Source organism: Phyllostomus discolor, chromosome 2 (assembly GCF_004126475.2).
Source record: "Phyllostomus discolor isolate MPI-MPIP mPhyDis1 chromosome 2, mPhyDis1.pri.v3, whole genome shotgun sequence".
Taxonomy (NCBI): Eukaryota; Metazoa; Chordata; class Mammalia; order Chiroptera; family Phyllostomidae; genus Phyllostomus; species Phyllostomus discolor.
In genome coordinates, this window is record NC_040904.2 from 106,399,831 (window position 1) to 106,423,974 (window position 24,144).

At 39.0% G+C, this 24,144-nt stretch overlaps 1 protein-coding gene across 7 annotated transcripts in view; it reads left to right on the plus strand.

Annotated features, from left to right (window-relative positions):
* The window catches only part of SENP5 (SUMO specific peptidase 5), a 73,191-nt gene that overhangs the window by 23,787 nt on the left and 25,260 nt on the right, over positions 1 to 24,144 (plus strand). For 5 of the 7 annotated variants that reach the window (XM_028505259.2, XM_028505260.2, XM_028505261.2 and 2 more), the window contains exons 3-6: positions 10,069 to 10,174; positions 10,312 to 10,450; positions 10,707 to 10,754; positions 13,995 to 14,072. In XM_028505259.2, coding sequence (XP_028361060.1) covers positions 10,069 to 10,174; positions 10,312 to 10,450; positions 10,707 to 10,754; positions 13,995 to 14,072 — 371 coding nt within the window. The remainder of the gene's footprint in view (positions 1 to 10,068; positions 10,175 to 10,311; positions 10,451 to 10,706; positions 10,755 to 13,994; positions 14,073 to 24,144) is intronic. The other 2 variants (XM_028505262.2, XM_036018284.1) reach the window with 2 other exon arrangements.

The following is a 24,144-nucleotide window of genomic DNA, read 5'->3' on the forward strand; positions in this document are numbered from 1 at the left end:
TAGGTTATTTCTAATTTTGGGCTATTATGAATAATGATGGTACGAACATTTGTGTACATGTTTTTCTTTTTTTGTGTACAAGTTTGTGTGTCTTTACTTGTTTCCAATAAGCTAAGTTTAATTAATCTAGAATATGTTGTGATATAGGAATCTACTTCTTTCCTTCCAAAACAGTAGCTACCAGTAATCTTAGTACATAAACCCAGATTATCATATCCTCCTTCAAGTCTTTTAAAGTTGTCTAGAATGAGCAAAACTCCATATTAATTTTTTTCCAGCAATTCACAACTGTCATTGAAAAGCATCCAACTTGGTTTTGAAGGTAGTGACTTTCTTTTTACACTCATATTTCATTAGTTTATGCAGTATTTAATAAAATTATGAAACACAGTAAGTAAACTGAAATAAGTACAATTGGCTCTTGATAAATATATAAATCCACTGCAATGACCATAACATGCAGTTATATTAGGGAAGAGCCAGCATTCCACATACTATGGAACTCAATATTGAATCTGTCTCTTTCATTATGTTGGTTATTCTCAGATATTTAGATAGATTCTGGGTTCATCTCTAATTGGGTAACTTGATGACAGAGGGAGGGCTATGATGGGCAGTAGCCGTTGTTCTGCCTTGAACAATTTTCAATGGCAGTGCAGATGCTAAAACTCCAAAAACTGTTCTTCTGGGAATGGCTATTTCTCATTCTTGCCAGGAGTTACAAGTAATAGGGCAGTGAGAAGGTGAAATGTCCTGTCTCCCCATCAGTCTCCTGTTCTTAGAATTCTAATGCTGCATGTCAATTATGTATCTCAATAAAACAGGGGGGAAAGAATTTCAGCTTGAGAGCAGATATCCTCCTTGCTGATATGTGGCACACACAGGGAGAGATGCTTTTGTTGAAATTCCCCAAGTACTTGGTCTTTCATCACAGGTCTCCCCTTTCTTCTCCACCTCCACTACCTCCATAAATGGGAATCATTCAGTGTTGTATCATTTTCCTGCACTAATCCTCCTTCTGTCACTGAGGCTACCCTGTGGACTTTCCCTCTACTTTCTACCTTTTAGAAGTTTCTCAGTTTCTAATTCCCCAAAACTCCCCCCCTAGTTTTTGAGTATGGAGATACATATGTGTCTTTAATATACTTTATGCATTACATTACACATTACTAAATGTTAATTCTATAAAAATTCCTACTTCCTCATGCCATGCTACTGAGTGCTAGCCTGTGAACTGAAAGGTCATTGGTTCAATTCCTGGTCAGGGCACATGCCTGGGTTGCAGTCCAGGTCCCCAACTGGGGGTGTGTGTGAAGCAACCGATGGATGTATCTCTTGCACATCAGTGTTTCTCTCTCTCTTTCTTCCTTCTTTCTCCTCTCTCTAAAAAGAAACAATCTTTTTAAAAATTAAAAAAGATGGTCCTGGGGAACTGGGTTCTGAAAATGGTGACAGTAGTGTTAACAATAATGAACATGTATTGAGTGCTTAGTATGTGCCAAGCATTGTTAAAAAAAAAAAAGTGGAATACTGATGTATGTTTCAATGTGGATTAACCTTGAAAATATGTTAAATAGAAGAAGCCAGGCACTAACAGGCTGCACATTGTATGACTCTATTGATTTGACATGTCCAGAATGGGCAAATACGTAGAGATATAAAGTAGATTAATGGTTGCGAGAGGCTGGGGAGAGAGAATGATGAGGAGTGACTACTAACAAGTATAAAGTTTCTTTGTGGAGTAATGCAGATGTTCTGGATTTAGGTAGTGGTAATAGTTGCACAATTCTGAATATACAAAATCACTGAGTTGTTCACTTTAAGAGGTTGAATTTTGTGGTATATGAATCATAGTTCAGTAAAGTTGTTAAAAGAAATACAGGGGACTTCCGGCAAGATGAAGGCATAGGTGGATGCACCGTACCTCCATGCACAACCAAGATTAGAACAACAATAATTTAGAGGTAGGATAAGACCCAGAACTGACAGAATTTATCTGAATGGAAGTTGGACAGCCAAGAAGTTGAAGTAGACCCATTAATCCAGACCAGTAGGAGAGGCAGAGAGGAGGAGTGGTGGGTCGCAGCACGCGGAGATCGGGGAGAACTGGGTGCGTAAAGCCACCGAGCAGTAAGCCTTCCAGGACGCGCAAGATTGCAGCGCAGCGGTGGACCCCGAGTATGTAAGCTGCGGCTGGCGGACCCAGTGAGGTGGCATTGTGGACCAGGACAGAGTGCGAAACCCAGGATCCCAGGGGGGTTACTGGCGCCCCAGGAGAGGGGAACTGGCGCCCCAGGAGAGGGGAACTAGCGCCATTGTTCCCCCCCGCTCCCACCCCCACATACAACGTCACAATGTAGCGACTGGAGTGCCCAGCCCCAGTGAACACCTAAGGCTCTGCCCCTCACCGTAACAGGAGCGACCAGACCGAGAAAAAAAGAGAGAGAAAGACATGTCTCCAACAGAAGGACACCTCAATCCCCCAGGACTCATCCTTTTTAGCGACCAACAGATAGCCAATCTATCAGATGCACAGTTCAAAACACTGGTGATCAGGAAGCTCACAGAATTGGTTGATTTTGGGCGCAAATTACATGAAAAAATGCAGGTTACTATAAAAGAGATGAAGGAAGATGCACAGAGAACCAATAGTGAAGGGAAGGAAACTGGGACTCAAAACACTAGAGTGGACCAGAAGGAAGAAAATAACATCCAAGCAGGAAAGAATGAAGAAATAAGAATTCAAAATCACGAGGAGAAGCTTAGGAACCTCCAGGACATCTTGAAATGTTCCAACATCCAAATTATAAGGGTGCCAGAAGGGGAAGAGGAAAAGCAACAGATTGAGCATGTATTTGGACAAATAATAAAGGAGAACTTCCCCATTCTGGCAAAGGAAATAGACTTCCAGGAAATCCAGGAAGCTCAGAGAGCCCCAAAGAAGTTGGACCCAAGAAGAAACACACCAAGGCACATCATAATTCCATTAGCCAAGGTGAAAATGAGGGAGAGAATCCTAGAAGCAGCAAGAGATAAGGGGACAGTAACCTACAAAGGAGTTCCCATCAGACTGTCAGCTGATTTCTCCAAAGAGACCTTATAGGCAAGAAGGGGCTGGAAAGAAATATTCCAAGTCATGAAAGACAAGGACCTACATCCCAGTTTGCTCTATCCAGCAAAGCTCTCATTTAGAATGGAAGGGCAGATAAAGTGCTTCTCAGATAAGGTCAAGTGAAAGGAGTTCATCATCACCAAGCCCTTATTTTATGAAATGTTAAAGGAACTTATCTAAGAAAAGAAGATAAAGAAAAAACATGTATAGTAAAAGGACAGCAAACTCACAATTATTAACAACCACACCTAAAGCAAAACAAAAACCAACTAAGCAAACAACTAGAACAGGAACAGAACCACAGAAATGGAGATCACGTGGAGGGTTAGCAACAGGGGAGTGGGAGGAGGAGAGAGGGGGAAAAGGTACAGAGAATAAGTAGCATAGAATGTAGGTTGAAAATAGATAGGGGGAGAGTAAGAATAGTATGGGAAGTGTAGAAGCTAAAGAACTTATGAGTATGACACATGGACATGACTAAAGGGGGGGATAAGGGTGGGAGAGCGTGTACAGGGTGGAGGGGAGTGAAGGGAAAATGGGACAACTGTAATAGCATAATCAATAAAATATATTAAAAAAAAGAAATACAAGAGAAATATTTTACTATCAAGCACAATAGGAAACTCAAGCAAAAAAATACACCAGTTTGACTCCATAAACATTAAAATCTTGTGTATGTATGCAATAAAACCCGTAAGTAAGAATTTGAAGTTTTAGATATTCATGTCCTTTGACCCAGAAATTTGACTTTTAGCAAGTACTCTGGGGAAACAACAGTACAAAGATATGTCAAAGGCATTAATGGGGACATTATTTAGAGAATCAAAAAGTGACAGCTAAAATGTTGATTAATAGGGAATTAGTTAAAATATGGCATATCCATTTAATGGACTGCTAGGTTGTTTTGCATTGACTTAGGTAAAAACAGCGTGATGTATTGAATGGAAAAAAATAGCTTCAAGAAGAGTAAGTACAATGTACTACTTAACAGGTTTGAGAAATACATGTTCATAAGTGCATAAAAGTTACAAAGGAATTATATGGTAACTGCCACTTAATTTTAAAATATTTATGGTTATGTATTAGGAAAAAACTTCTCAAAATTAAAACTTCTTCCTGTTTAAATTCTTTTTTTTTACTTTTTTAAATTGTTGTTCAAGTATAGTTGTCTCCATTTTCCCACCACCACTGTCCCCTGCCCCACCCACTCCCACCTCCCCCTGTTTAAATTCCATAAAAATGTTCAACCCTATTTTCTACTATTAATTGTCATTTTTACATTTAGCTATTTGGAAAAAAGTAAAGATGGACATCTACCACATTCCTTACACCAAAATGAATTCCAACTGTGAATAAAAGATTTAGTCACTAGTTATAATGCTGTTTATTGATTCATATTTTCCCCATGGTTATGAGATGTACCTGCCATTGGGTCTATTTCTGTGTTAGCACTATTCTGCTTTACTTACTGTAGTCTTTATATTTGATGGAACTAGCTCAATTTTTCCTCTCTTGCCCCTTATTCACCACTCCTTTTTAATCCTCTTAAAAATTTCTAGGAATTTCTCACACTTTGTCCCTAGATGAATTTTGGATTTATATTTTTCAATTAAACCATGGCATTTAATTGTTACTGTATTATATTTATAGATTAATTTAAAGAAAATTGTGTTCATTAGAATATTTGTGTTTTCCTATCTAAAAACAAAGAATTTCTCGATTTATTGACTTATATATTCCTAACAGAATCTTATAGTGCTTTTTACTTAGGTTTTGCATAATCCTTAAATTTGTCCTCATTTTTTAAAAAATATTTATTTCTTTTTAGAGAGAGGGGAAGGGAGGGAGAAAGAGAGGGAGAGAAACATCAATGTGTGGTTACCTCTCACTTGGCCTCCATTGTGGACCTGGCCCGAAACCTAGGCATGTGCCCTGACTGGGAACCGAACTGGTGATCCTTTGGTTCGAAGCCTGTGCTCCGTCCACTGAGCTTATACCAGCTGGGGCAATTTATCCTTATATTTTATGCCTTCCTTATTTTTGATTTCTGGCATGTGTATTGTATTTTGTTGGAGAAACCAAGTGGTTACATTTCTTATGTGCACAACATGGTGAACCTTTTTCTATTTTTAAGGTGGGTTGTTTCAAGAAAAAGCAATCTAACACAGTTGAACTTAACTGAGTAATTTAACTTCTAATAACACCTCAGGTTTTATTTTTTTATGTTATTATCTTTTGTATTTGCAGCATGGAGTATAATTTGAACTGGAGTTTTTTGTTATTTTTTCCTATATTTTATCCTCTGCTTTTTAAAATTATATTTTATTGATTATGCTATTACAGTTGTCTTGACTTTTTTCCCCCTTTGCCCTCCTCCACCCAGCACCCCCCACTCCCTCAGGCAATCCCCACACCATTGTTCACGTCCCTGGGTCATGCATATAAGTTCTTTGGCTACTCCATTTCCTATACTGTAGTTTAAATCCCAATGACTAGTCTGTTAACTTACCTACTTGTACTTCTTAATCCCCTTACTTCCTCACCCATTCTCTCCCTCTCCCCTCCCATCTAGTAACTAACTTCTCTTTCTGCTTTTAAGAGTCTTTATCTTGAACCTTCAGCCTTTTAATTATGATGTGTCTTGGAGTGGGCCTCTTTGCAGCCATCATAGCTGGGACTCTGTTTTTCCTGGACTTGCATGTCTATTTCCTTCACCAAATCAGGGGAAATTTTCTTTCACTGTTTTTCCAGATTCCCAATTTTTTGCTCTTTATCTTCTGGCACCCCTGTGGTGTGAATGTTGAACCTCTTGAAGTTGTCCCAGAGGCTGTTTATACTATCCTCATTTTTTTGGATATTTTAGTTCTTTTTGTGTGATTGTTTTTGGCTTCCTTATTTCCAAATCATTGATTTGATTCTCAACTTCATCCACTCTTCTGTTGTTTCCCTGTAAATTGTTCTTTATTTCAATTAGTGTATCCTTTGTTTCTCACTGGGTCTTTTTTATGCTGCTGGGGTCCCCATTAAGTTCCTTGAGCATCCTTATAACCAGTGTGTTGAACTCTGCGTCTGATAAAATGCTTATCTCATTTCGTTTAGTTCTTTTTCTGGAGCTTTGATTTGTTCTTTCATTTGGGCCATATTTCTTTGTTTCCTAGTTTTGGTAGCCTCCCTGTGTTTGTTTCTTTGTATTAGGTAGAGCTGTTTGACTCCATGTCTTGGTAGTGTGCCCTAATGTAGTAGGTGTCTTGTAGGGTCCAGTGGCACAGCCTCCCCTATCACCCAAGATGGGTACTCGAAGTGTGCCCTTCTTGTGGGCTGAGTACACTCTCCTCTTGTAGTTGAGCCTTGATTGCTGTTGACAGATCAATGGCCAGGATTTACCCACGTCATTCAGTTGCAATATTCTCTGTGACCACTGACCACCAACCTCCGCCCTCTTTGGAGGATCAGCTGTTCAAGGGCAGGGTGGTGGTGCTCCAATGTGGTCTGTAGGTGTCCACTGGGTGTGCTGGCCCTGGGGTTTCCCAGGTAGCGCGGGTTGAGGTCAACCCCCAGTGTGTTTGCCCAGGACATACTGCCTGAGCTGCAAAGCAATCTGAGATGGTGGCTCTTTGTGCTGGGCTTGGAGATTCCCAGGCAAAGCCAAGCTGTGAATCTAATCTGGCTTCCACTAGAGCTCACAGAAGCCTGCTCTTGCTTGTTTGATAGGATTTAGGAACTAAGACCAGCCATTCTTATGGAAAAGCAACTTGAGGTGGCCCATAAATTGGGTGGGGCAGAGCCTCTGGGGATCTCCTAGGTGGGTCAAACAGTATTAGCCAGGTTGATGAAGTCTCAGATATGGCACCGCTTACCAGCTCTGTGAGAGAAGGGTTTAGCAAAGGGTTAATGGCCTCTGCTCGCCCAGGTGCCAGACACTTCAGTTTCTCCCTGTATACCACTGGTGCCTTTCAAGCTGCTATACTAGTGTTGCAGCTCAAAGGGAGTGAGTCTGAGTAGATGAGTCTGTGTGTAGGTTCTATAAAAGGAACTGCTTGGGGCTCCAGAAGTTTCTTCCACCAACTAAATCCCTGCTGGTTTTTGCAGCAAGAACTTGTGGGGACTTACCTTCCTGGCAGTGGAGTCCTTGGCTAGGAACCTGGTGTGGGTCTAGGATTTCTCATTCCCAAGATATCCCTCTTGAGTTTTTATCCATGTGGGTGTGGGACCACCCTGTTCGGAATCTGTGCCTCTCCTACCAGTCTGGATGGATGTGGTTTCCTTAATTCTGTAATTGTCAGACTTCCATTCAGCTTAATTTCTGACATTTCTGAGTGATGCTTGTTCTATATTTTAGTTGTGATTTTGATGCAGTTTTGCAAAGAGGCAAGTCATGTCTGTTTCTGCCACATTCTTGACCGAAATTCCCCTATACTTTGTTTCTTGGTTATATTGAAATTTTAGTACTTTTAAAGTAAAATAAATTATATTTCAAATGCACTTTTCCTTTTTATTTCATTAGTTTGGTGATAGCAAGTGGACTAAGAAATATGAATTTAACTCATTTTAAGTCTGTTTTCTGGATAATGGTTCACAAGTGTTAAAAGGGAAAGATGAAATGAACAAGTCGTAGAGCAAAAATAATAGGTATTTCTTGATTTGGAGGTGGCATAGCATAAGAGCTAACTGCTCAGTTTCTGTTGTTTTGTGACCTTCATATGCTAGTTAAGAGTCCTTGGGAAAGTTACTTAACCTCCCTAAGCTTTGTGTCTCCATTTGTAAAATAGTGATACTGTCTAACAGGGTATTTACAAGGATGAAGTGAGATATGCTAGTGCTTGGTTTATGGCAAGTGCTCTTTAACTGTTGTTTTACTTCTGGTCCCAATGAGTAAATGGTGTGCATCAGTGAGACATTGTCATCTAGGGTTCTTGAAGATTCTGGTAGGGCTTTTCTATGCATTAGGAATCCATATTTATCATCTGAAAGTGAAAACAAAAATATAGGTAAGAGGGAAAAATATAACAACTTAAAATCCCCAAAATACTACCATGCAGAGATAACATTGTTAGCAAGGACACCTCTTTAATACTCGTTTGGAATTGAAGTACATATCCCCATGATAGCCAAGCCTGCTTTCTTATTTGAGAAGTCTCAGTGAAGGTTGCTGGCCCTAAAGTTGAGTCTTTTTTGTTGTTGTTAGGGGCATTTATTTTTATATAAAATTTGTTCCTTAAATGCAGTTTCTCAAATGTTGGAATTGCTTATCTTCTGTTTGGATCCATTCTCCCATGTAGATACAAAATTATACTTAGATAACTATAAGATAAGAAATAGTAGCCCTGTCTGGGTTGCCCAGTTGGTTAACACATCATCCTGATACACCAAGTTTGCAGGTTCTATCCCTGGTCAGGGCACATACAAGAAGCAACCAATGAATACGTAATGGGTGGAACAACAAATTGGGTGTTTCACTCTTTCAAAAAAAGTCAATCAATAAATCTACATACTTATTAAAAAAAGATATGGTAAATGCTGTAGACAAATATATGCTCTGTTCCTAGTTTAGAAGCTGCAAATCTCTATCTCCTGCTCTAATTAAGCTAGAACACAAGACTCCCCTTTTATTCTTTTCTGTATGCCCAAAGCCTAGACTACATTAGGTATATGCAAACAACTCTGTGCTGTTTTGACATTTGTTCTTGTCTTAAACCTTTCCCATTGGTAGCCACTCTGATGGGAGACTAACAGGAAGAAAAATAGGTTTTCCACACCCTTTTTTGCTCCTCTCCCATACAAACACTCCATTCCTAAGACAGTCATTTGTATTGATGTGTAACAGAGGCCTTTCTTAAAGTTAGAAAGGGAGCTGGGTAAAATAAATAGCTATTGTCCTTATTTTCCCCAGTTAACCTAGTAGACTTGATTGTCAAACTGACGCACTCAGCACAAGTCATCCCTGCACTTCTGTGAGCCTCTTAACCTTCCCTCGGTTTCGGTTTCTTTGTGTTTACTTAGGAATAATGTCCTGGTTTTATTCTGTAGGGCCTTTTTAGGTATATTCACTGGATCCTTTTGGAAGCCATTAAAATACATGTACATGTGACCTAAATTGACCTGAAGACTGCTATATTCTGGCCAAGAAGTTATCCTTAATTCTGTTTTTCTTCTTAAAATAAGCTTCAACAGCTATTATCTAGTTAAGCTTACCTTATAGTGCTATTCAGGGTATAATGCACTGTAAATTATATGATATTAATAATGCCTTAGAATTTGTCCCATGCTGTGAGACAAAACTAACCTTTACCAAATGATACTTTGACAATTATCTCAACAATTAACTCGCTCTAATTGTGATTTTTAAATAGATAATTTGTTCCATTAACAAATGTTCCATTAAATGTGATAGACATATTTAATCAGGTAATTAAGTTCTTTATTTATTGTCCAATTAGAGTCGTCTCAGTCCCCTCTCCCCTTGCTCTCTTCTGCTCTGCCCACCCCCCAATTAATCCCTTTAGATTTCACTCTTTAGGAGATAGGATTCTACTGTAAGGTAGAATCTGAAAGATGTCAACCTTTAGTTTTAGCTAGCTGTTCCTTCTCCTAATAGTGCATTAGCATTGTAGCTTAGAAATCCAATGTGAAATGTTGCCTTAGAGCATTTCTCTAGATTGGAATGGTGAAGGCCTAATTCATTTAATTTGTTTATAAAACATAACTTTTAAAAGATTTTTAAAATTGTTTTTCAAGTACAGTTGTCTCCATTTTCACCTCACCACGCCCCTTTACTCCACCCATCCCTGCCTCCCACCTTCGAACCTACCCCCTTTGGCTTTGTCCAGATTTTTAAAATAATATATGTAGTAATATAGAGTAAATATGTGTTAAGTATTATGTAGAGGTTAAGTATTAGGAGAATGACTTTGCTGAAAATGGTTTTTTCCATCTTAATTTTTCTTTCTTTATTTAAGGATTTCTAGATGAGGTTATGAAGAAATATGGCAGTTTGGTCCCACTCAGTGAAAAAGATGTCCTTGGAAGATTAAAAGATGTCTTTAATGAAGACTTTTCTAATAGGTTTGTCAATGATGCCTAAGTTAAGCCCTTTAAAATAAAATTCTTAGTATGTATGATTTTTTATGGTTAAAGATTTAGGAATAAATAGAGCAGAACTTATGTTTTTAACCTTTTATTTCAAAATCTTTCTGTTTCAGAAAACCGTTTATCAATAGGGAAATAACGAACTATCGGGCCACACATCAAAAATGCAACTTCCGTGTCTTTTACAATAAGCACATGCTGGATATGGATGACCTGGCGACGCTGGATGGTCAGAATTGGCTGAATGACCAGGTGAGTGTATTGTAGGTTCCCATCATGGGAAAGTTGCAGAGGACATTGGACAATACAATATAATTGATAACTTCTGGATTGGCCTCACAATTATCTTTTGGAATCAAGGATTCTTTATTCTTTACTGAAATGACTCACTAACCTCACTATCCAAAAGGTTTGATAATTGTTAGCAGTATATTATGTTATTCATTCTTAGTGGGATGTTTTGAGTTGTATAGGGTTAGTAAGCTGGTTTTATGTTGACTTTTTATAGGTCATTAATATGTATGGTGAGCTGATAATGGATGCAGTGCCAGACAAAGTAAGTGAAAACTTACTCTTCTTTAGGAGAGTCCTTATTTAAAAAAAAAAAACAACAAAAAGCCTTTATGTAATTATTTGATATTCCTTAGATTTTTTTTTTCTTGTATTGATTCTAGAGAGAGGAGAAGGGAGGGAGAAAGAGAGTGAGAGAAACATTAGTGTGAGAGAGACATCAATTGATTGCCTGTTGCATGTACCTTGACCCAGGACTGAACTGGCAACCCAGGTGTGTGCTCTGACTGGGAATTGAACCCACAACCTTTCATTTTGCAGGTGTCATCCAATCATCAGAGCCACACTGGCTGGGGCTGATATTCCTGAGGTTTTTTAAAAAGAGTTACACTCTTGACTGGTGTGGCTCAAATGGTTGAGTGTTGTGCTACAGAGCAAAAGGTTGCAGGTTACATTCCTGTTCAGGTCACATGCCTAGGTTATGGGCCCCGTCCATGGTTGGGGCGTGTACGAGAGGCAAAACACATCAATGTTTCTCTCACATATTGATGTGTCTCTCCCTCTCTTCCTCCCTTTTCTCTCTCTCTAAAAAAACCAAATCTTTAAAAAAAAGATAAAAAGGGTTACATTTCGTCTTGATCATGTGCTGGGATGGGGCTTACATTTTGTGAAATCACTTCTGCATAAGGAAGTTATGATGCCAGTGTTACCTTCCTTATTTGTTTCAAATTGAGTATGTTAGCCCTGACTGGTGTGGCTCAGTGGGTTGGGCATTGTCCAGCAAACTGAAGGGTTACTAGTTTGATTCCTGCTCTGGGCATATGCCTGAGTTGCAGGCCAAGTCCCCATTTGGGGGCATGGGAGAGGCCACCAGTTGATGTTTTTCTCTTTCTCCCTTCCATTCTCTCTAAAGAAGTAAATACATAAATAGAGTGTGTTTGTTGATATCTTAAGGAAATTTTTTTTGGTAGAAGATGCATAAAAGGGAATATTTGTTTAAGCTTTTTAACTAATTGATTGAATAATTTTTTAGAGTGGCAGGGAGGGGTAAAGAGAGGGAGAAAAACATTCATGTGTGAGAGAAACATCAGTGCATTGCCTCTTGTACGTGCCCCGACTGGGGACTGACCAGCAAATCAGGCATGTACCCTGAACAGAAATTGAACCAGTGACCCTTTGCCTGTGATGATGCCCAACCAACTGGGCCACACCAGTTAAGACTGTTTTAAGCTTTTGAATTTAACATAGTCTTGCTCTCTTTAAAAAGTGGTAAAGTACCTGAGCCAGTGTGGCTTGTTTGGAGCATCATCCCATAACTGAAAGGTGGCAGGTTCGATTCCTGGTCAGGGCACATACCTAGGTTGTTGATTCAGTCCTTGGTCTGGGCATGGTCATATGCGACTCCAGCCTGGACACGTGCAATGTCTGATCTCCAATCTGGGCATGTAAGGGAGGCAACCAATTGATGCTATTCTCTCACTTTGATGTTTCTCTCTACTTCCCTGCTTTCCTCACCCTCTAAAAGCAATGAAAGAAAAAATGTCCTTCAGGGTGAGGGTTAAAAAAAAATGGTAGTGTTTTATTGTAACTTTATCTTGAATTAATCTTTTATTTTTTAAATATTTATTTTTAGAGAGAGGAGAAGGGAGGGTGAAGAGAGAAAGAGGAACATTAATGTGTGGTTGCTTCTTGTGTACCCCCTACTGGGGACCTGGTCTGCAACCCAGGCACGTGCTCTGATTGGGAATTGAACCAGCGACCCTTTGGTTCACAGGCCAGTGCTCAATCCACTGAGCCATACCAGCCAAGGCTCTTGGATTAATTTTTGCTATGCTACTCAGTTCAAATACAAACTGACTCCCTTAAATTGTAAAATTCCCTTAAGAACTTAGTAATATATTAAAGCTATTTTTAAATTTAATATGTTTTCTTTTTGAGTATTCAGATTGTTTAGTGAACAGCCTCTAATTTCAACAAGCAAAACCTTTCAAAGTACTTTATAAACTTTTATAAGTCTAATGGTTTAATCAGGTGATGTAATGAATTTCAGATTCCAACACTATTTATGAATAGAGACAAAATGTCACAACTTCCTACTTAAAATTACAAATATGGTCCTGGCTGGTATGGCTCAATGGGTTGAGCACTGGCCTGCAAACCAGCGGGTCACTGGTTTGATTCCTAGTCAGGGCACATGCCTGGATTACGGACCAGGTCCCCATTTGGGAGTGTGTGAAAGGCAACCAGTCGATATATTTTTCACCCCTCCATGTTTTGCTCCCTCTTCTTCTACCTCCCTTCCCATCTCTTTAAAAATAAATAAATAAATAACTTTTTAAAAATTACAAATATGTTATGCATTTTAAATTGGAATCATGAGACTAGTCTGTCAGATTGCATTCACGATTCTAATGCATACAAAGTTCGAGGATCTCTGCTCTAGAGATAGCTACTATAAGCTCTGTTTTATCTGTATCTTAAGCTACATGGTTCTCAAAATAAATATGCCTAAGAATCCCTGGAAGATTTATAAAACCAGATTGCTGAGCCCCAACCTCACAGTTTGTGCTTCAATAGGTTTGGGGTAGGACCTCAGAAATTGCATTTTGGCAAGTTCCCAGGTAATGCTGATAATGCATGCGGTCTGGTGACCACATCCTGAGAACCTCAGCAGTAAGAGAACAATTTTTTCATCACAAGTAAGTCAAAGTTACTGGGTAAACACTTAGACTACAATACTTTACTATCTCAGGTGAGCTGATACTAATTTATAAGCCAGAAATTTGAAGCCAAGGATTCAGGACATGATGTTCCAAATGACCAGAGTAATTCTTTCAATGCTAGAAGTGATTAAGCAAAGGCCTTTTTACAGTTGTTATGACAATAAGTGTCTTCAAATTCACTTTCTTCATATGAGGTTAGTTTTTCTAATCTATATCCCTTTAGTTCAAAGTAATCATATCATAGCTTCTTTTACCTTGATCACCTAATTTGGAGAAATTTGTCAGCTTGCTTCTCTGCTTGATTGGATTCAGATAATCGACTTACTGCCCATTCCAGCTCTAACTATAGATAACAGCTGTATGGTCATTCTAATGGAAATTTGGAACAGAATCTTCTGTGAACCATGTAATATATTTTCTATATTTTTGGTTATTATTTTAAAGAAGAAACTTATTATTTTGTCTATAGTATATTCAAGGATTTTTAAATTTCCATTTTTTTTTAGTTAAATCTGGGCACAGACTAATATAATTTTGGTGCTTATATTTGCTGTCTCTTCTAGGTTCACTTCTTCAACAGCTTTTTTCATAGACAGCTGGTAACCAAAGGATATAATGGAGTAAAAAGGTGGACTAAAAAGGTATTCTCTTTACTACTCTTTATTCTAAATTTAAAATGCAAGTGATAAGTCACTTTGAGTGGAAGGATAAGAACTTTATTACTAACATGATGTTAATTAGAAACAGACTGTTTAATGTGACAGTTTTTTATTGGTTCTTTTAAATCTTGTTCAAAAGACAAGACACTAGTAACATTAGTCTTATCTACTTGATTGGAGCATGATATAACAACCACTGGGCAGAAATTAATGGTTTGCATTACTATTACCTTATTGTGCAACTTGGACAAGACATTTAATTTGGGCTTTAGATTGCTTATTTATCAAAATAATAAATTAGAGTAATCCCTAAAATTCCTTTCAGTCTCTGTTTTTTTAAAAGTTTATTTTATTTTTAAAAGATTTTATTTATTTATTTTTAGAGAGAGGAGAAGGGAGGGAAAAAGAGAGGCAGGGAAACATCAGTGTGTGGTTGCCTCTCACATGGCCCCCACTGGAGACCTGGCCTGCCACTCAGGCATGTGCCCTGACTGGGAATCAAACTGGCTACCCTTTGGTTCGCAGCCTGTGCTCAATCCACCGAGCTACACCAGCCAGGGAAGAAAAAAAAAATATATATATATATAATTGATTATGCTATTATAGTTGTTCCATTTTTTTTCTCCCCTTTATTCCTTTCTGCCCTGCACCTCACCTCACCTCCCACCTTCATTCTGCACCAACCTTAGTTCATGTCCATGGGTCATACATACAAGTTCTTTGGCTTCTCCATTCTCTATACTATTCTTTTCTTTTTTTAAAGATTTTATTTATTCATTTTTAGAGAGAAGGGAAGTGAGGGAGAAAGAAAGGGAGAGAAATATCAATGTGTGGTTGCCTCTTGTGCGCCCCCGCCCTCCACTGGGGACCTGGCCCACAACTCAGGCATGTGCCCCAATTGGGAGTTCAACAGGCGACCCTTTGCTTCACAGTCCGGTGCTGAATCCACTGAGCTTTACCAACCAGGGCTCCTATACTGTTGTTAACCTCCCCCTGTCTATTTTGTACCAACCATTTATGCTTCTTATTCCCTATACCTTTTCCCTCTTCCTCCTCCCCCTCCCTGCTGACAACCCTCTATGTGATCTCCATTTCTGGGATTCTGTTCCTTTTCTAGTTGTTTGCTTAGTTTGTTTTCAGGTTTAGTTGTTGATAGTTGTGAGTTTGTTGTCATTTTACTGTTCATATTTTTGATCATCTTTTTAGATAAGTCCCTTTAACATTTTATGTAATAAGGGCTTGGTGATGATGACCTTTAACTTGACCTAGTCTGGGAAGCACTTCATCTGCTCTTCCATTCTAAATTATAGCTTTGCTGGATAGAGGAGTCTTAGATGTAGGTCCTTGCCTGTCATGACTTGGAATACTCCTTTCCAGTCCCCTCTCATCTGCAAGGTTTCTTTTGAGAAATCAGCCAATAGTCATGGGAATTCCTTTGTAGGTAACTCTTCCCTTTTCTCTTGTTGCTTTTAAGATTCTCTCCTTATCCTTAACCTTGGGTAACTTATGATGTGCTTTGGTGTGTTCCTCCTTGGGTGCAACTTCTTTGGGACTCTGACTTCCTGGGCTTGTATGCCTATCTCTTCACCAGATTGGGAAAGCTTTCCTTCATTATTTCTTCAAATAAGTTTTCAGTTTCTTGCTCTCCCTCTTCTCCTTCTGGCACCCCCATGATTCGGATGTTGGAACGTTTAAAGTTGTCCCAGAGGTTCCTAAGCCTTTCCTCATTTTTTTGAATTCTTGTTTCTTCATCCTGCTCTGGTTGAATGTTTATTTCTTCCTTCTGGTCCAAACCGTTGATTTGAGTCTTGGTTCCTTCCCTTTACTGCTGGTCCCCTGTATATTTCTCTTTATTGCACATTGCATAGTCTTCACTTCTTCCTCTATTTTTCATTCATACTCAACCACTTCTGTGGGCATCCTAATTACCAGTGTTTTGAACTGTGCATCTGGTAGGTTGGCTCTCTCTTCATTGCTTAGTTCCATTTTTGGAGCTTTGATCTGTTCTTTCATTTGGGCCATATTTCTTTGTCTCCACATGCCTCTTACACTGTAAAGGGTGGAGCCATAGGTATTTGCCACTGCATGGCAACCCCCATTGCTATATTGTGGTGCTGAATGTGGGGGAGGGGTCAGAGAGGGAACAATGCTGCTTGCTTGGTGCCCGGCAAGCTTCCAGACACTTCCCCTGCTTCCCACAAGCAAATTAGGCCCTTCTGGTGATGATTCCCAGGTGTATGGGCTTGTGTGTGTTCTAGGACCCTGTGGGTCTCTCCAGTGAACTCTGCTGTGTGCCTGGGAATTTCTCCTGCTGCAGCATTTCACACAGATTTTTACAGCCAGAGATTTCTGAGGCTTTATTTTCCTGTGCTGGAACCCTGGGTTGCATGGTCTGTCTCCCTCCACAGTTACTCCTTCCAGTTTATCTGCACACAAATGTTGGCCTGCCAGATCTTCCAGCCACCGCTTTGCAGAGGATCCTCTCCACCCCAACTGCCTGTCTCTGCCACTCCCACCAATCTGGATAACTGTTTCTTCTTTAACTCCTTGGTTGTCAGACTTCCATAGAGTTCAACTTTCTGGCAGTTCTGGTTGTGTTTTGTTTTTAAATTAGTTCTTGTCCTTCTTTTGGTTGTACAAGCATGCAAAGTATATCTAACTACACCTCCATCTTGGCCAGAAGTCTTAATCTTAATTTATAGTATTTTGCTGTGTATAATGAACACCTTTTTGCCCAAATTTTTGTGGGGAAAAATAAGGACGCACATTGTACATGGGTAGTACCTGAAATACCTTGTATCTGTTCTTGTGTTTTGTAATTATTTGTTACATGAATTTTTTTACCATAATATGTTAAAAAATAAATGCTAAAATTCCTGTATAATATTCTTAAAAAGTATCTAAATAATTAAAATTGAATTAAGCAATTAAAACAAAATATTTTTCCTAAAAGTTTGGGCCAAAATTGTGGGTGCGTGTCATACACGGGAGTGCGTTACTCACAGCAAAATATGGTATCTGTATTCATTGACTATCCCAGAAATATTAAAAAAGACCATTTATATTCTGTTTTTGATATATTGAGAAAATTACCAACAATTTCAAATTCTATGGTCATATGCCTAGAGATATTATAACTTTGTACTTTTTATATTGGATGGATTAGAGCAGGGGTGTCAAACTCATTTTCACCGGGGGCCACATCAGTCTCCCAGTTGCCTTCAAAGTGTGGAATGTAAATTTTAGGACTGTATGAATGTAACTACTCGTTAACAGTTAAGTGAGAGCTCGGCGCTGCTGCTGGGTAGAAACAAGGTTCTAAGTCTTGTGTTAAGTAGTCGTGGATGGGGATAAATTTAAAACAAAAGAACTTTATTTATATATTTTCAACAAGAGGGAAAGGGAAGGACAAGGACAGGAAGAGAAACATCGGTGTGCAACAGAAACATCCATTGGTTGCCTCTCGCATATCCCCAACTGGGGACCTGGCTTGCAGCCCAGGCATGTGTCTGGTCTGGGAATCGAACCAGTGACCTTTCAATTTGCAGGTCAGTGCTCAATCTACTGAGCCACACCAGCTAGGGCTAGAGATAACATTTTGCAAAGTACAAAAACACCTGATTGAATATCGCTATGCAAGGCATCTTAGTAGTGCCAAGATAAATGAAATGTGGTTGAAGAGTATAAATCTGGGGAAATAGATATAATGAACTCAGGAATCAGACCTGGGTTCAGATCCTAGTTCAGCCTCTTAACTAGTTGTAAGACCTTGGGCAAATTACTTAATTTTGATAAGCCACTGTTTCCACATCTGTAAAAATCAATAGTATTTACCTTGTGAGGATAAATGAGATAACACATGTAAACTAGTAGGTACATGGTAAATACGCAGTAAGTAATAATCATTACATATGATGGTAGAAGCATGGGAGAAGGCTAGTGTAGCTGAAGTGCAGAGAGCAAAGAAGAGACTGGTATGAAGTGGACCTGATCCAGAGATATAGGGCCTTAGGGTCTGTGTTTTGATTTTATCTTAATTGTATAGGAATCTATTGAAAGGTTTTAGATGATACCATGCCATTTAAAGTCTAGCAGCACTGAAGAAGATGGATGAATGTGGGAACAAAGTTGATGTGGGTAGAATAGGAGGCCATGACATATTGATGGTATTTGGGATTAGAATGGTAGCAAGAGAGATGGGAGATATACCCAAATATGAGTGTGATCTAGGAACTAAAATTAACAGGATTTGGTGATGGGTTGGTTATGGGGAAGAAGGAAAAGGAAGTGTGAAAAGTGACTTCCACATATGTGGCTTGTACTGCTGGCTGTACAGTGGTGTTTATATTAGAAAAGAGGGTAGCCCTGGCTGGCGTGGCTTAGCTGGTTGGAGCATTATCTCATAAACTGAAAGGTCCTGGGTTCAATGCCCAGTCAGGGCACATGCGACACAGGATGGCTATGAATGTGGCCCAACACAAAATCATACATTTACTTAAAACATTACTTAGTTTTATTACTTTGATATATACATTTTGTATATTAGTGATCACGAAGTTGGGATCTGCTTGGCAATTTTAAAAGATTACCAAAAGGGCCACTGCATAATAGGGGTATTATGTGAGGACTTTTTTGATTATCTGTGGTGATGGATATCATCAAAATTATGCACAGACCTTTTTTTTTTTTTTTGGCTCACCAGTCTTCATTAGTGTTTGCGTATGTAATGTGTGGTCCAAGACAACTCTTCTTTTTCCGGTATGGCCCAGAGGTGCCATAAGGTTGGACAACCCTGTACTAGATCTTTATTCCCCTCAAAAGAAAATATACATTTATTCCTCTAAGGAAAATTTGTAAAAATTGATTGTGTACATGGCTACAGAGAAAATTATTACTTATATTATTTCTTGACCATAATTCAACCTAATTGAAATAAATAATTAAAGGGGATTACAAATCTTAATTTGAAGATTTTTACATATAAACACATTACTGGATATAACCCTTGGATCTGAAACAAAATTTTGTACAAACTATCTACAAAGATATAGAAAGGGGAATACATCTACCAACCACTATGGAGAGCTGTTTTGAAGAAAAAGCTAATAGCCATAAAGGTCTTTATTATTAAGGAAAAACATGAAAAATAGAAGAATTAAGTACTCAGTAAATTAGATTACATTAAGATAAATTATAGAATAAGAATTTAGAAGCAACAAAATTAAACAGTGACAGTGCTAAGAGAATTCGTAAGAGAAATTTTTAAAAATTGTATTTTATAGATTATGCTATTATAGTTGTCCTGATTTTTCCCTCTTTGCTCCTGTCCACCCAGCACCCCCCCACTCCCCAGGCATCCACACACCATCGTCAAAGTCCATAGGTCATATGTGTAAGTTCTTTGGCTACTATATTCCATATGCTGTACTTTACATCCCCGTGACTATTCTGTAAGCACCTATTTGTACTTCTTAATCCCCTCACCTCTTTACCCATTCTCTCACAACCCCCTCCCATCTGGCAACCATTAAAAAACGCTGTCCATATCCATGATCCTATCTCTGTTCTTCTTGTTTTCTTAGTTTGTATTTTAGATGCAGTTGTTGATACATATGTACTTATTGCCATTTTATTGTTTGTAGTTTTGATCTTTTTCTTAAATAAGTCCCTTTGACATTTTTTATAATAATTATTTGGTGATGATGAACTTCCTTAGTTTTTTGTTAACTTCACCTTATCTGGGAAGCTCTTTATCTTCCCTTCAATTCTAAATGACAGTTTTGCTAGATAGAGTAATCTTGGCTGTAGGTCCATGCTTTTCATGACTTTGAATATTTCTTTTCAGAAATTGGCTGACAGTCTTACAGGAACTCCCCTGTAGGTAACTAACAGCTTTTCTCTTGCTGCTTTTAAGATTCTCTCTTTATCTTTAACCTTTAGCATTTTAATTATGATGTGTCTTGGAGTGGGCCTCTTTGCATCCATCTTGTTTGGGACTCTCTGAGCTTCCTGGACTTGCATGTCTGTTTCCTTCACCAAATTAGGGAAATTTTCTTTCATTGTTGTTTAATTAGATTTCCAGTTTCTTGCTCTTTCTCTTCCCCTTCTGGCAACCCTATAATGTGAATGTTGATGTACTTGAAGTTGTCTCAGAGGCTTCTTACACTATCCATGGAGTTTTCTTGGAATTTTTTCCTTTCTTGTTGTTTTGATTGGTTGGTTTTTGCTTCCTTATGTTCCAAATCATTGATTTGATTCTTGGCCTCATCCATTCTACTATTGTTTCCCTTTAAATTGTTCTTTATTTCAATTAGTGTATCCTTCATTTCTAACTGGGTCTTTTTTATGCTGTTGAGGTTCTCACTAAGTTCCTTGAGCATCCTTATAACCAGTATTTTGAACTCTGCATGTGATGTATTGCTTATCTTCATTTTGTTTAGTTCTTTTTCTGGAGTTTTGATCTGTTATTTCATTTGGGCCATGTTTCTCTGTCTCCTCATTTTGGCAGCCTCCCTGAGTTGTTATGTATTAGGTAGAGCTGCTATGACTCCCCATCTTGGTAGAGTGGCCTAATGTAGTAGGTTTTTTGTAGGGTCCAGTGGCTCAGCCTCTCCTATCACCCAAGCTGTGTACTTGAGATGTGTCTATCTTGTAGACTGAGTACATCCTCTTGTAGTTGAGCCTTGATTGCTATTGGGAGGTCAATGGGAGGGATTTACCCAGGCCAGTCAGTTGTAAGTACTTTATGTGACCACTGACCACCAACTTGTGCTCTGTGGAGGATCAGCTGTGCAGAGGCAGTGTGGTAGAGCTCAGATGTGGTCTTTAGCTGTTCACTAGGTGTGTAGGCTCTGTGGTTTCCTGGGTGGTGCAGACAAGGTCAGCCCCCACCAATATTCCTCTCAGGCCTCCCAGCATTAGTTACAAAGCAACCTGCAGGTCGCTGCTACTTGTGCTGGGCTTGGAGGTCCCCAGGCGAAGCCAAGCTGTGATCCAAGGCTGGCTGTTGCTAGTGCCAGGTTTAGAATCACTTAGCAAGAGGTACGGGGGCTAGGGACTCATTGAGGCTGGCTGTTGCTTATTTGAGAGGATGTAGCATGTTGTGAAGCATGAGCGAAGACCAGCCATTCAAATGGAAAAGCAACTTGGCTGGGCCCTTTAGTTGCCCAGAGTCAACTATACCAGAGTTTAGTGGTATAGAGTCTCTTGGGATCTCCAGAGCAGGGCAAACAATGTGAGCCAGGTTGACGGAGTCTCTGATATGGTACCTACCTGCTGACTCTGGGGATCTTTCAGAAAAGGATCAGTGGCCTCTGCGCGTCTTTCTGTCTGGAACAATGCTGTCCCTCAGCTCTTGTCCTGATGCCAGACACTTCAGTTCCTACCTGTATGCCACTGGTCCCCTTTTGGCTTCTACCCTGGTGCCGGAGCTCAGAGGGAGTGAGTCTGAGTAAGTCTGAGAGCGCCCTTTAAGAGGAACTGCTTGGGTGGGAATCCAGTAGTTTCTTCCACCAACTCAATCTCCACTGGTTTTTGTAGCCAGAAGTTATGATGACTTATCTTCCTGGCATGGAACCCTGGGCTGGAGAGCTTGATGTCGGACTGGGACCCCTCATTCCCGAGATATCCTTCTCGGATTTTTATCTACCACATGTAGGTGTAGGACCAGCCCATTCCATGTCTCCTACCAGCCTGGATGGATGTGGTTTCTTTAGTTCCATAGTTGTCAGACTTGCGTTCAACTTGATATCGGATGATTCTGAGTGATTTTTTTTCTATAGTTTAGTTGCAGTTTTGATATGGTTGTACAAGGAGGTGAACCATGCATATCTACACCTCCATATTGACCAGAAGTCTGCTAGGTGTCTCTGTGAAAGAACTTTTAAAAAAAAATGTCAGGGTAGTAAAGTATATTCTTTGTACAACTTAAAACTCAGATGCTATAAAAAATTAATTCAATTATGTAAAAAAAATAATTTTGCATGTATAAATAGAAGCAATGTAAAAACAAAAATAGTAAACTGGGAAATAATTAGCAATATCACAGAAGTAATTTTCTTTAAAGGGCTTCTTCTATGAATCAGTAAGAGAAAGACCCCACCAGCTCCTTAGAGAAATGGGTGAATGATGTAACTGAAAGCCCTAGCCCGTGTGCCTTGGCTGGTTGGAGCATGGTCCCGTATGTTTCCATTTATGTCGGAAACAAATGGTTGAGGGTTCTATCCCAGACTGGGATGGGTATGGGAGGCAGCCAATTGATGTTTCTCTCTCACATCCAAGCTTTTTTCTCTCTCCTTTCCTCTCTAAAAGCAATGAAAAAAAAAATCTTCAGGTGAAGATTAAAAAAATTAAAAGATTTAGAGTAAAGAAAGGCTTATTGGTTTGTTCTGGATATAAGTCTTCTGTGACATCTATGTTTTGTGGTTGTTTTCTCTCAGTCTATTGCTTTTCTACTTTATTTTTAAAGATTTTATTTATTTATTTTTTGGGGGGGGGAGGGGGAAGGAAGAAGGAGAGGGAGAGAAACATTGATTTGTGAGAGAAACATCAATCAGGTGCCTCTCTCATGCCCCCACACTGGGAATCGGTGACCCTTTGGTTTCCAGGCTGGTGCTCCATCCACTGAGCCACACCAGCTAGGGCTGGAGATTTTAAATTTTGATGAAACCTGCCCTGGCTGGTGTGGCTCAGTGGATGGAGTGCCAGCCTGGAAACCAAAGGGTTACCAGTTGGATTTCCAGTCAGGGCACATGCCTGGGTTGTGGGCCAGGTCCCCGGTAGGGGGCACATGAGAGGTAACCACACATTGATGTTTCTTTTTCTCTTCTTTCTCCCTTCCCCTCTCTAAAAATAAGTAAATAAAATCTTTTAAAAAATATAAATTTTGATGAAACCTAATTTACCATACTTTTTCTTATATAGTTCTTGCTTTGTATATCCAATCTAAAAATTTTCCCTGAGATGTTTTCTTTTAATGTTAAAGTTTTAGGTTTTACATTTACATCTCTGGTGTATCCCAATTTTTGTGTAAGACATGAGGTTGGGATCAAGGTTCTGGGTTTTTTTGTTTTGTTTTGTTTTTTTCTTGATGTGAATATCCCATTGTTCCAATGTCATTTGCTGAAAAGACTTCTCTTTCTTTCCCTGTCTAATTGCTGTGGCAACTTTGTAGAAAATCAGTTTGACTATATATGTGTGGTGTATTTCTGGCCTTTATATTGTCTTACATTAATCTCCATTCTTATGCTTATACCATACTATCTTAATCACTGTATGTGAGTAATATGGTTTTTTTTTAAAGATTGTATTTATTTTATTTATAGACAGGGGAAGGAAGGGAGAAAGAGAGGGAAAGAAACATCAAATAGTTGCCTTTCATGCGCTCCCAACTGGGGACCTGGCCCACAACTCAGGCATGTGCCCTGACCAGGATTCAAACTGGAGACCTTTCAGTTTGCAAGCCACTGAGCCATACCAACTAGGGCTAATAATATGTTTTGAATTCAGTATAAGTTGGCTGACTTAATCCATCTTTTTCCAGATTGTTTTGGAGATTCAAGGTCCCTTTGCATTTTCATACAAATTTTAGAATCAGTTTGTTAATCTCCCCTTAAAAAAAAAAAACCTATTAGATTTGGTTGGGATTGTATTTGATCTGTATGTCCTTTGGGGAGAATGGATATCTTAACAATATTACATCTTCCAATCCATGAACATGGCATATTTTCCATTTGTTTGGGTCTTTAATTTTTCTCAGCAGTGTTTTATAATTCTTATTGTGCAGATCTTATACATATTTTTAAAATGTATCCCTAAGCATTTCATGTTTCTGAAACTTCTATAAACAGAAACTTCAAAATTTTATTTTTCAATTGCTTGCTGTTAGTTTGTAGAAATACAGTTGATTTCTGTATGTTGACCTTGTATCCTAAGACCTTGCCAAACTCACTCCTTGGTTCTATGAGGTTTTTGTATGTTCTATGAGATTTTCATAGGCAGTCATGTTTGTAATTAGTGACTTTTCTTTCTACATTTCCAAACTGTTTGTCATTTT